The 12,686-nt window shown below is 26.6% G+C and overlaps 3 protein-coding genes across 3 annotated transcripts; 2 read left to right on the top strand and 1 right to left on the bottom strand.

Annotated features, from left to right (window-relative positions):
• Nucleotides 1-1,335: 1,335 nt before the first annotated feature.
• Nucleotides 1,336-2,313, top strand: LOC133799406 (metalloendoproteinase 1-like). Its single transcript, XM_062237427.1, has one exon. It carries the CDS (start codon nucleotides 1,336-1,338, stop codon nucleotides 2,311-2,313), a length of 978 nt encoding a protein of 325 aa, XP_062093411.1.
• A 1,203-nt stretch (nucleotides 2,314-3,516) lies between these two features.
• LOC133799276 (alkaline ceramidase TOD1) lies at nucleotides 3,517-7,766 on the top strand. Its single transcript, XM_062237291.1, has 4 exons — nucleotides 3,517-3,805; nucleotides 3,888-4,088; nucleotides 4,183-4,743; nucleotides 7,160-7,766. Exons 1-4 carry the CDS (start codon nucleotides 3,550-3,552, stop codon nucleotides 7,549-7,551), a joined length of 1,410 nt encoding a protein of 469 aa, XP_062093275.1. The 5' UTR covers nucleotides 3,517-3,549; the 3' UTR covers nucleotides 7,552-7,766.
• Nucleotides 7,767-9,297: 1,531 nt separating this feature from the next.
• On the bottom strand, nucleotides 9,298-10,045 carry LOC133800821 (uncharacterized). The gene has a single exon (XM_062238887.1). It carries the CDS (start codon nucleotides 9,926-9,928, stop codon nucleotides 9,464-9,466), a length of 465 nt encoding a protein of 154 aa, XP_062094871.1. The 5' UTR covers nucleotides 9,929-10,045; the 3' UTR covers nucleotides 9,298-9,463.
• Nucleotides 10,046-12,686: the final 2,641 nt, after the last annotated feature.

The raw sequence follows: 12,686 nt of genomic DNA, 5'->3' as shown, positions 1-12,686 counted from the left end.
AACTAGCAAGAAACTTAAATTTAAAATCAACGTATAATATTTAATATTATATTAAACATATAATATATAATTTCTTGTTATCACTCTAAAATTAACAAACTAAAACAAACATAAACTTAAACTTAAACTTAAACAAAAATAAATAAATTATTTAATTAAAATATGATATTTATTTAAAATTTATATGACATTAATATAAATTTAATAAAAATAATTAATAAATTTAATAAATAAAACTAAACAAATGTGCATACTACACGTTGCTCGTATATATATACATATATATAATGTTTGATATAAAATATGGTTATGGTCGATTAATGATATTTATATATATATATTTATTTTGTTTATTAAATAATTTTTGGGTTATATATAAACTATGTATGAAAGCAATGGCAATTTGATTTAAATTTCAAGGAAAGAAAGAAATAGAAATATCAAAACAAAAAAATAATATTATTATTAAAAAATTAGTTATCAATAAATATCTTATTTAAATTCAAATCAATATAAATTAATTAAATATCAATTTATATAAGATGAATTTTTATTATAATTATTAGAAAATTAGCACACCATATATCAAACACGTAACAACTCCTTGAAGATAAATAACCGCGCTACACGTTAATAAGTGTGTAGATTAATAGATCTTGATATTCAATTATTAGTCTTATTTATTTATTAAAATATTTTATACAAAAATATCTTCTATATAAATAATATTTTTATATTATGTATAACTTGAATTCCTAATTATCATTAATCTAAGCGCCTATAAAATATATAATATAAAGTACCGAAACCAAAATTTGAAACCTCAATTGAGATACGTAAGGGTTTTTTAATATTATTTATTAAAATATATAAATAATATTTTTATATTCCGATATCCTTATTTTAAAAAAAAAACCACTAATCCCTAGCAAAATTGAAACTTTATGAGAATCATATAAGAAAGTTCTAACCTCTCTGCACTATTTTCTTTAGGTGCACTATTTTCTCTAATAAAATCAAATTGTAAATGTAATCCAATCAAATTTTTATAATTTAATTAAATATCTAATCAAATTAGAATTCAAATTTAAATATTTTTTATTTTTTGTCATAAATTTTTAAATGAAAATTAAAGAAATGCGAAAAAATATGAGAAAATACAGATTTTTTTTAATATATAACTAACTATTTCAAAAATAATTCAATGATTTAAATATAATCATTAGATTACGTACTTTCCTTCCAAGTATATAGAAGAGAAGAAAATATCATAACAATATATACTGTTCTCATTAATTTATCTGCCCAATAATCCCTTCTTTCTTCATAAAAATTATGTCTTTCATCAAATTATTTCTTCTTTTCTCATTATTTTTCACGTTAATTTTGATAACTTCTTCTTCAACACCTCCCGCGGCTTCTCCTTTTTCCTTCCTAAAAGACGTGGAAGGAGCTAAAAAAGGCGACAAGGTTCATGGCATTGGCGATGTCAAGCATTATCTACAACGCTTTGGCTACTTAGAACATCATCAGCACCAACAAAATCACAATCACAATCACCATCGTCATCGTCATCGTGATCATATTCACAGTCACCAAGATCACGATCATCATCACAATAATCATTTTGATGATGCTCTGGAATCGGCCATCAGAACATACCAGATAAATTACAAACTCGAACCCACAGGGATTCTAGACCAAAAAACGATTTTTAAGATGATGCAACCCCGTTGCGCTATGCCAGATATCACAAGTAGTAACAACAAAACTCAAATGCTTGCAGGCATGAAATGGGCCCAGGCCCACGGGTACGGCCCGCTTTACACTTTCTTCCCAGGAGCTCCGAGGTGGCCGCCATCCAAATTCACTCTATCATTCGGGTTCCCTGACGGTACGACGTCGTTGGCGCAGAACGCAATTCGGCGGGCCTTCTCTATTTGGAGCTACAACACTCACTTCAGGTTCATTCAAGCCCCATTCGAAGTGGCTGATATTAAAGTGAGCTTCCATAGTGGAGACCACGGAGACGGGGTTCCCTTTGATGGGCCTGGCGGAACCCTAGGCCACAGTTTTCAGCCGACGACGGGGGTTTTGCATTTGGATGCGGATGAGAATTGGGTGGTGGGGGAGGCTCCTTATTCTTTTGACCTTGTCTCGTCTGCTTTGCACGAAATCGGTCACACTCTTGGGCTCATGCATAGCTCGGATACTGATGCTATCGTGTACCCCATTTTGCCCATGGGAGAAACCAAAGGTCTGAATTGGAATGATGTTCAAGGCATTCGTGTTTTATACAACGATCTTCTTTGACGTTTCAGTTGTGATATACTGCCTCTTTGTTTGTTTTTTTTTATTTTGTTCAATTGGTTTCACTCCAAATTATCAGGTTAAAATTTGCTTTTTTTTATTAGGGTCAAAGATTGTTTTTCATTAATTAAATATGTTATTAGAATCTATTATCTTACTTGACAAGTTTTTCAAGTTAATGTCATTCATTTGCTAAAGCGGCGCTTGCCAAATATTTTGTCGACTCATTTTAACTAGTTAACCCAAAGGATGGCAGCATCGTTTTTCTTACTACAAAACTTTTGGGTATATATCTAAAGCTTTTGAATGTTGGTATATATCTAGGTTTTTTTTTTTTTTTTGAGATGATCTAAAGTTGTAGTTGACTGTTTCTAATTGATTGTTGTCACGTTAATAAAAAAGAAAACAAATAATAATAATAATAATAAGTTAGTTGGAGTTGCAACTATTTTCACGGAATTCGCTGCACAACACCACCACCGGCCGGCATCAACGAGAAAAGGCAAGTGCATACAGAGTACGTTCATACAAAAAGGCTAAAAACTAAAACTACGGCCGGTCATATTTAATAAAAGTTTGCCTATATATAATTACAATAGATTATTATTTTCCATTTTATACAAATGATGAAGTATATTTTTTAATTAAGGATTGAGTGTCTCTTTATTATACATAAAAAAATTAATATTTGATCTTTTTTAATTTGGTGAAACCTATAAAAAATAAATTTAATGAGATTATATGTACCATTTGTTTTGTCTCGTTGCCTTCTCTGAGTCTGTTTTTGTAAAATAAATTATTAATAATTAATCAAACTAACAATTTAAAACAATAGCACAATAATTTTGTCTAACAGTGTTCTAATATTTAATTTTTTGTTAATCAAAATCAGATTTGTGTATTTACTTTAATTATTTATAAAAAAATTCGTCCAAAAAGTAATTTTTCAAAACACATAGTCCAAACAAATAATAAAACAAAATGATCGTACAAAAAAGTATAAACTTATTTATAATTCATAAGCAACCAATGAAACCTTAATAACTGTTTTTAGTTTGTTGAAAAACACTCAAATTTTTTTTTTTTATTTCTATTATTATTATTTTTATTTTGAGAAAGAAAAGGATCTAATTGTGTAATACATATATGGTAATATAATGATACCTATCTATGTCATTTATTTATTTATTTTGGTGTTGGTTGGTATATCCTTGTAATTAATTAAAGAAAAGGAACAAAATGAGAAGAAAAATGAAATCAAACTCCACACCTCTGTTTTTCCAATCAAAACTCCTCTGTTTCTCTCTGCTCTACCTCTCAACCTCTCTCTTCTTAGCTCTCTACATTTCCCTCTCCAAAACCAAATGCCTATTCAGATCTTCACCATTCGAGCCTCTTCACACACCTCTTTTCTCCTACCCTTCTTCTTATGGAGAACACAAGTACGCAATCTCAACCGTCCGTTCCACTTGTTCTTCCCCTGTCTTCTTCTCAGGTACCACCCCACCAATTTTGTTTTTTTATCCAAAATTCTTATCTGGGTCATCTCAATTATGGATTTTGGTTGTTTTGGTCAGATTATTGGAAAGTATTGAAGGAGATTCAAGATTTGTCCAAAGATTCACCTCTGTCACCTTTGAAATATATGCAAGGAAAGGCTGAGAGTTTTGGTGGGAATTTTAGTGCCCAAAAGAGGTTTTCATATTTTGATCATCATCAAAGCAATGTGACAGAAATTCCTTGTGGATTCTTTAAGGATTTTCCAATTAGTGATTATGGTCAGTTTCTTTCTTTGTAACCATTTTCAGCTATATGTTCATAATGCATTTGAATTTGACATGTTCTTTTGGGTACAATTTTCATGTGTGACAGATCGAAATGAAATGGAAAATTGTAATGGAGTGGTTGTGGTCTCAGCAATTTTCAATGACCATGACAAAATTAGACAACCAAAGGGGCTTGGATCCAAAACACTTGACAATGTATGCTTTTACATGTTCATTGATGATGTAACACTCACAAGCCTAAAGCACCACAAATTACTTTCACAAAACCACCCTGAAAACAGAATCGGTGCATGGAGAATCGTCGAAGTTTTGAGCAAAGATTTGTATGAGAATCCAGCTATGAATGGAGTTATAGCTAAGTATTTAGTTCACAGGCTTTTCCCAAATGTGAAATTTAGTATTTGGGTTGATGCCAAGTTGCAATTGGTGGTTGATCCTTTGCTTTTGATTCATGGGCTTGTTGTGTCACAGAAAGTAGATATGGCCATTTCAAAACACCCCTTTTATGTTCACACCATGGAAGAAGCCATGGCTACCTCAAGGTGGAAAAAATGGTCGGATCTTAGTGGTTTGAGGACACAAATGGAAACATATTGTGAGTTTGGTTTGCAGCCATGGAGCCCTAACAAGCTTCCCTACACCTCAGGTAATTTTATTTGTTTTTTATTATTTTGGTATATATGTGAAAAAGGGTAATTAGTGAAATGTTTGTTTATTTATTAATGTCAATGCAAAGCTTAATAAGCTTAAATTAGTGATAGGGAATAGAAGAGTAGAAGTAGATCGTGCATAGTGTAATGCATGATATCATATCTGAAAATGAAATGAATAAAGAACAATTGATATATTTGTTGTTAGGTATACTCACCTTCAACAGTTGTTGACATTTTTAGAACCTATGATCATCATCCATGTCTTATATTGTTGTACAAGTAAAGTTGAAATAATTGATTTTCCTAAGACAAGATTGTGATGAATCAATTAGTGATATAAAATTTCAATATTAGAAGTTTCTTAAGTTACAAGAGATTATCATTGCTTTATTCAATGATTATATGTATGTATATCTTTATTTAGACAGTTAGCAAAAACTTTAGGTACTTAAAGCCCTGGCTGTGAAGGCTCGACTGCTTGTTTTAGTACTTGCTTCGTTGAGAATTTTCTCAAACACTTTATTTCGAGTATATATATATATATAAAAATGTGTGTGTGTGGAGATTACACTTAAAAGCATGATCAGCTATGATATTGAGGACCAAGTTTTTTTGACTGGTAGTTTAAAGTAATACTAAGCAATGTGACAAGTTGTCTCAATCAAATATTTAAGTTGTTGTAAAAAGAATTTATGATAAAGAAGAATAATGGTGAAAATCTTTTTGGCTGTAATTAAAAGCATATTCATGCTTAAATAAGACAAAAGAATAATGTAGAATCCTTAGTTGTTTTTTTTTTTTTTTTTGAAAGAAAGAATCCTTAGTTTAGTACAAAGAAAATGAAGTTTTTAACTGTATGGTCCAAGGTATTGATTAGTCATTTTAGAGTGGTCCCATACATATAAATATATATATATATATCATACATATATATGTGAAGAATCATCTTTTTTAATGAAAGAAATAAAAAACAAAAATAGAGAGTGTGTGCTATAGAATCTGAAGATGAACTTCAAATAACCCTCTAGCGTTTATCATCAGCTGTTCATGAAGAAGAAAATTTTCAAGCCATTGGACTATAATAAGGTTGCCTACTATTATTATTATTATTATTATTATTACTATTATTATTATTATTATTATTTTACATTGGATCTACTAATGATCTGGAAAATGTGGTGGGTCAGATCACCAAATAATAATAATAATAATAATAATAGCGGAAAAACTGAACAAGTAGTTACGATACTGTTAGTTAAATATCATATAAAAAATTTGACAAATAAATTACTTAAGTAGTTAGATTTTCTTACACTTAACTTCATATCGTTAAGTTAATTATTAAAACTAACTCTATGGAACACGTGACAGTCTCCAATTTATTCATTTTTTTTAATTTTAAATGTTTTAAAATTAATTAAAAATTTAGGGAAAAAATAAAAAATAAATAAATTCCAAAAAATATATATAACATATATTAAATTCATAAAAAAAAAACTAAAACATGTATTTGAAAAACTAAAAAAATAACATTAATTTAATGAAAAATCTAAATAAAAATCATAAAAATTTCATTTTTAATCAACATGAAATTAGACTGTATTTATATTTAACCAAATCCAAAATGAAATTTTTATGATTTTATGTATATTTTTCATTAAATTAATATTTTTTAGTTTTAAAAATACTTGTGTTAATGTTTTGGAATTTAAAATACTTATTTTATTTTTTATGATTTTTTTTAATTATTTTTAAAATATTTAAAATTAAACTTTTAGGAATTAAAATAATTTTTTTATTTTTTCCTGAATTCTTTAATATTTTAATTATTTTTAATTAAAATATTTTGGATGAATTAGAGACTATCACGTGTCTCATAAAGTTAGTTTTAACAATTGATTTAACAATAGAGAGTTAAGTGCAAAAAAATTCACTACTTAAGTAGTTTTGTCGTCAAAATTTTTACATGAGTATTTATGTGACAGAATTGTAACTATTTGAGTAGTTTTGCCGTCAAAATTTTTACATAGATATTTTACTGTAAAATTTGTATCTACTTGAGTAGTTTTGACGCCATTATTCCTAATAATAATAATAATAATAATAATAATAATAATAATACTTTATGGAAGTGTCACTTGTTGTGGTTTTTCATGCAGACGTAAACCTAAATTTTATGTGCTTTAACACTTCTTCCCATATGTGAAAATTATATATAAGATATATATATTATTGTCCTTTGCTACATGACTATTAATATTTCTCAACTAGTCAATAATAAATAAATGTGGTTATATAATTAACATGTGATATATGCATGTAATTTACTAAAGAGAATGATGAAGAGTATATCTTTATACATATCTATATTAAATATAACTCATTATTGCTATATTTATATTGGTATAGATGTACCAGATAGTGCTCTTATAATGAGAAAGCATGGATTGAAGAGCAATCTATTCTCTTGCCTATTGTTCAACGAGTTGGAAGGTTTTAACCCAAGAGACCAACTGGCTTTTGCATTTGTTAGAGACCAAATGAGACCAAAGTTGAAAATGAACATGTTTGAGGTGCAAGTGTTTGAGCAAATTGCAGTGGAATACAGGCATAACCTCATAAAGTTTTCAAGTCATGATAATATGACCATTATTGGAGGCTCTCAATCTCAATCTCAATCTCATTCTCATACCAAAAGGTCAAAAATAATTAACCCTTCACTTGATTTGATCAACTATGGAAGTAACAAGTGCCAGAACTACCTTTCCAAGATGTGGGATGAATCTCAATCCCATGATTGATTTTGTCTCTACCATAAATATATATATAGACTTTTAAAGCATAAATTTGACTAAAGCTTTCTTCCCTTTTTTTAATTGTATATTTAAGCTTGTTTTATTGTTCTTTTTCACCTTAGAATTAGACTAGTTTTGCTTTCACTTTCACAAGCCTTTATTTATTGTAAAAATAACACACAGTATCCATTTTAAGTAATCATCTTTCATTTTCATTTGTAGTCATATTTTGAATATTTTTCTTTTGATATTTAGTATTTTAGTTACTATTTCTGTTATATTATTTTTTTTGCTCAAATACTTACAATACATTGTACTTTTCAAGTGATATTATGGAAAATATAATACTAAACATGAGTAATAATAAACTAAATATATTTAGTGGCTAATTTTAGTTGATTAATCTTGAAAATGAGTACTTTTCTAATCATCTCTTATTTATTTATTTTATTATTGTAAAGAGACATACAGACATTTTTTTTAATTAGGTTAGTCAATCGAAAAGTGGATAAATATTTCTTAAATCCTGTTGTATTGTTTGCTATCTAGCACTTGGAGAAATTAAACTATCATTAAGATCTTGAATTTGAGAAAGTACATTGACAATATATATTAAGTCCTTGTTGTTAAATCATCAAACTTTAAAAGACTAAATTCATTTTCCATATATTTTATTATGAATCTCACAAAATTTTGAAAATATATTGTAATAAAAATTAAGGGATCGTTTGTTGTAGAGAGCTTAAAACTATTTGAATAATCATACAAAAATTTATATAATTAAGGCAAGCTGTAATATAAGCTGCTGATATACAGAAGGGTAAAAAGGGAAAAAACCAAAACCATTTTAATGAACCTATAACAACTAAAATAACTGATTTAGTATTACTAAACCAGTCTAACAAAAAGAATTAGTTAGGCTAACTAACTACTTCTAAGATCTTATGAAAAAAAGAAACAACAACGCTGTACATATAGGATCTCTTAATAAGATGTAAATTTACATAAAATAAAATTTAAATGAAACATAACTTGAAATTACATAATGCTTTTTTGAAAACAGAAAAACAAAATGTATTTTTTTTATTCCATGCTTACAACTTTGTTAAAAATTTACCAATAAAAATTTCATTTCAATATTATTTTTAGAACTTTAGAATTGAATTGGAAAAAAAAATCTCACTAACTAGAAAAACTTGATAGTATTACTACTAAAAAGACTAGTATTGGTAGCTTGTCAAAATTGGGTAAATTTTTAAGTTAGTTTGAACTTTGAAAGAACTAAGGGCACTTTCAATTGGTGCCATGAGTGTTGTACTTTATATTATAAAATACATCACCAAAATATATTTTTTTTATAATTTACTTTAAATTTTTATATTATATTATATATTAATTTTTTTATTTTTTCTCTACATCATTTAAATATTATATTTTTTTAAAATATTTTATTCATTTTAAAAAATAAAATAATTAAATATAATAGTATCTCACTCTCATGTATATATATATATAAGTTTATAAAAAAATAATAATATATTTATAGCTTACTATTTAACTATTTTTTTATATTATAAAGAATAAAGCATTTTTCATCTTATATTATGAATCTAACTATACTTGTGTTGGGTTAAAACACAACTTGAATAATAATAAATATAGTGTATGTATTTTATTGAGATAACTAAACTTTCTTCCAAAAATAAAAACTTAAAAAGTAATTACAAAGTGAAATATACAAGATATAAATCTAAATTCAAAAATAAAGAAGTAAACAAAAAAAAAAACTTCAGAACAAAAAAAGTTTAAAATCTAAAATTTGAAAACTTCTACTAAAAAAAAGCTTGATATTTATTTTAATTTATTATTAAGAAAATACATCATATTTCTTCAATAAAAAAGTCGAACGATCGAAACTTCACTTTCTTGGATCGCGTTCACGGTTGGTGTGGTCTTGATCGTCGAGACGAAACGCAGAGACCGGGAAGGAGCGAGAAATCCCGGTGGGATTAGCGAAGATGATCTTGCTGAGATCCGAATCATTGATGAAGATATCGGAGATGGAGACCCATATAAAAAGTTCCTTGCTCTTGACCCCTGTGAGGCGCCTCATACGGTGCTCCTCCACGAAGGCGGAGACTTCTTTGTCGTACGAAACAGTTCGACCGATGGCGTGGAATCGGTGCTCCTTGGGCTTGTTCTGCTTTAGCCAGACGAAGCCGGTGGTGCGGTTGTAGCCGACCTCCATGATGTCCTCCAAGGGGAGGAGACCCCGCGGCAGAGACATTTCGTCGAGCAGTTGGCGGCATTTTTGCTGGCAGATGGCCTCACCGTAGAGGACCTCGGCGTGGTCTTTGTGATTTGCGATTTGCTGGGAGGCCATTTTTTTTTTCTTTTTGGAAAAATAAAAATAAATACTAGTTAATATATAGAGATTTAAATCTGTGAGATAAGAAGACTTTTGGTGCTGAATTTTTTTTTCCCCTTAATTCATAATTTAAAAAGAAAAATAACAACCACAACGAATTTGAAAGCATAGTTTTCTTTGACTAAAACAATTATGGCAAGAAAATATTAAGTTTCAAAAATACAATTTAATAATAATAAACAAATATTATTTCCAATATTATTATTAAGTTTTAAAAATAATCGGTGCTTTATGTAAAAATAAAAATTAATAAAATAATTGGTGCTTAGAGCACTCCAAATAGATATTCTATTTCATTTTTTTAAATACTTCTTCAAAACACACATTTTCCTATTTTACTTCTAACTTTTATATTACAACATACTTCAATTTCTCTATTTTTTTCTCTATATCATTTAAATATTATATTTTAAATATTTTCTATTAATTTTAAATATTTTATTTAACTATCAATAATATCATAATATCTTTTAATATTTATAAAATCTACTCATATATCATATCACATAATTATATTATAATACTACCTATAAAAAAAACAATAAAAATTTATTAAAAAATGAAATATAATAATATTATAAAATATAAATAAAACTCATTTACTAGGTATATAATTATATATATATAAATATATAAAAAGAGAGAAAAAATGCAATATCCACGTTTGCTTAGTTTTATTTATAGAATTTTTTAATTATTTTTATTAAATTTATATTAATGTTATATAAAATTCAAATAAATATCTTATTTTAATTAAATAATTTATTTATTTTTGTTTAAGCTTAAGTTTATGTTTGTTCTAGTTTTTTAATTTGGGAGTGACAACAAGAGATTGTATATTATATGTTTAATGTAATATTAAATATTACACGTGAATTTTAAATTTAAGTTTCTTGCTAGTTTTTTTTAAAAAGCAATTTGTTACTGATTGACAGTAAATTATGTTATATGTTTAATATGATATTATTCTAATAAGTGAGTTTAAGTTTAATTAAATTTTATTTAAGTTATAAAACACATGATTTTATTATGTTTAAATAATTATCATTGTAAAATATCTAAAAAATATCATATTTTTATTTGTTTAATTATTTATTATTTATAAATAATTATCATTATAAAATATCTCAAAAATATCATATTTTGATTTGTTTAATTATTTATTATTTTTAAATAATTATCATTGTAAAATATCTCAAAAATATGCTATTTTAATTTTTTTAATTATTTATTTATTTTATTTAAGTTTAAGTATTTACAAACTACCATCAAATATAAGAATATTCTGTTAAATATGAGAATATTCTGTTAAAGTTAACATAAAAAAATAAAAAACCGTTAAAACCAAGAATTTCCGTTATCTACACACTTATTATATAGAAAGAGATATATATATATATATATATTTGTGTGTGATTTTATGTATTTGTGAATAATATAAGAGATAATATGAAAATTAATATTATATGTTTACGTAGATGAATAGTGTGTTACAAATATAGCTATGTACTATAGATGAAGGTAAAAAAAATTTAAGGATAAAATATTTATTGGAGACTTATTTTAGTACATTTTGGTATAATTTTACTTATTTAGTTATTTTAGATCACTCAATAGGTGTATTCTAGTATATCCACTATTAATATTATTATTAAGGAATAATTACATTTAGTATTTTATTCATAAAAATAACTACCTTTCCCTAAAATAAAATTATACATATACCAAAATTAAGTTTGTCGACCGGCTAAGCTCCGACCACCATACTCCCCTACCACCTAGGATAAGCACCAGGCCGGCTTAACACAAATGGTGGCCTTAGGCCTATAAAAATATTTGAGGCCCTATTTTTAAAAGAAAATGGTTTTTTGGGCCCTATTTTAAAAAAATATATAAATTTTGAGCCTTATTACCATACAATTTTAAGCCTTATTTTTTTAACGAGGAAATTACATGTTATATGAGATTTTTAATAGAATTTGCAAAAATGTGTCTTTTTTGTAAGATAAGTTAATCTATGACTTTTTTTTAAAAAAAAAATACTTTTATGGGTTTAGTTTCCCATATTTTTGTATAAAAGTTTATTTATGTCATAGTTTTACTCTTAATCAAGTTTTATTAATTTAGAAGGGTATGTTTGTAATTTGATTATTTTTTTAGCTTATTTAATTTTTTATATTAATTTTATATAACTATTTTTATAGTAAATTTTTCCATGCTTGTTTTTGCCAATTTTTTTTTTTTGTAATATGAATTGCGTTTATTTTTTATTTATTTATTATAAACATTCCTTTTCTTTCTTTTTTAGATTGTACGTTTTTTTTCAAAGTTTGGGTAAGGTAATCAGTTACTTAATTGATTTTTCACAATTATATAATAAAAAAAAAATCCTGCAGCTAGGTTAAATAACATTTATCCAGAGGGGTAACTAGTTACTTGTTTGATTTTTCACAGTTATATAAAAAATAGTCTTAGAGGTTAAATAACATGTATCAGGAGGAGTAACCAGTTACAGTGAGATGAGTAACTTTCTGCCATAAGAGGGATAACCAGTTACCATAAGAGGGGTGACGAGTCACTCATATTAGAAATGAAAAGAAACATCAAATTTGAAGGAAAAAAAAGAAAAAGTAAGTATGATTTAGTAACCTAGGTAACCAGTTACCATAAAGAACCCAGAAATATACACACACATCAGACACATGAAGGTAAC

This window comes from Humulus lupulus, chromosome 9, assembly GCF_963169125.1.
Source record: "Humulus lupulus chromosome 9, drHumLupu1.1, whole genome shotgun sequence".
Taxonomy (NCBI): domain Eukaryota; kingdom Viridiplantae; phylum Streptophyta; class Magnoliopsida; order Rosales; family Cannabaceae; genus Humulus; species Humulus lupulus.
Note: the sequence above shows the minus strand (reverse complement) of the source record. Positions and strands in the feature narration are given on the sequence as shown.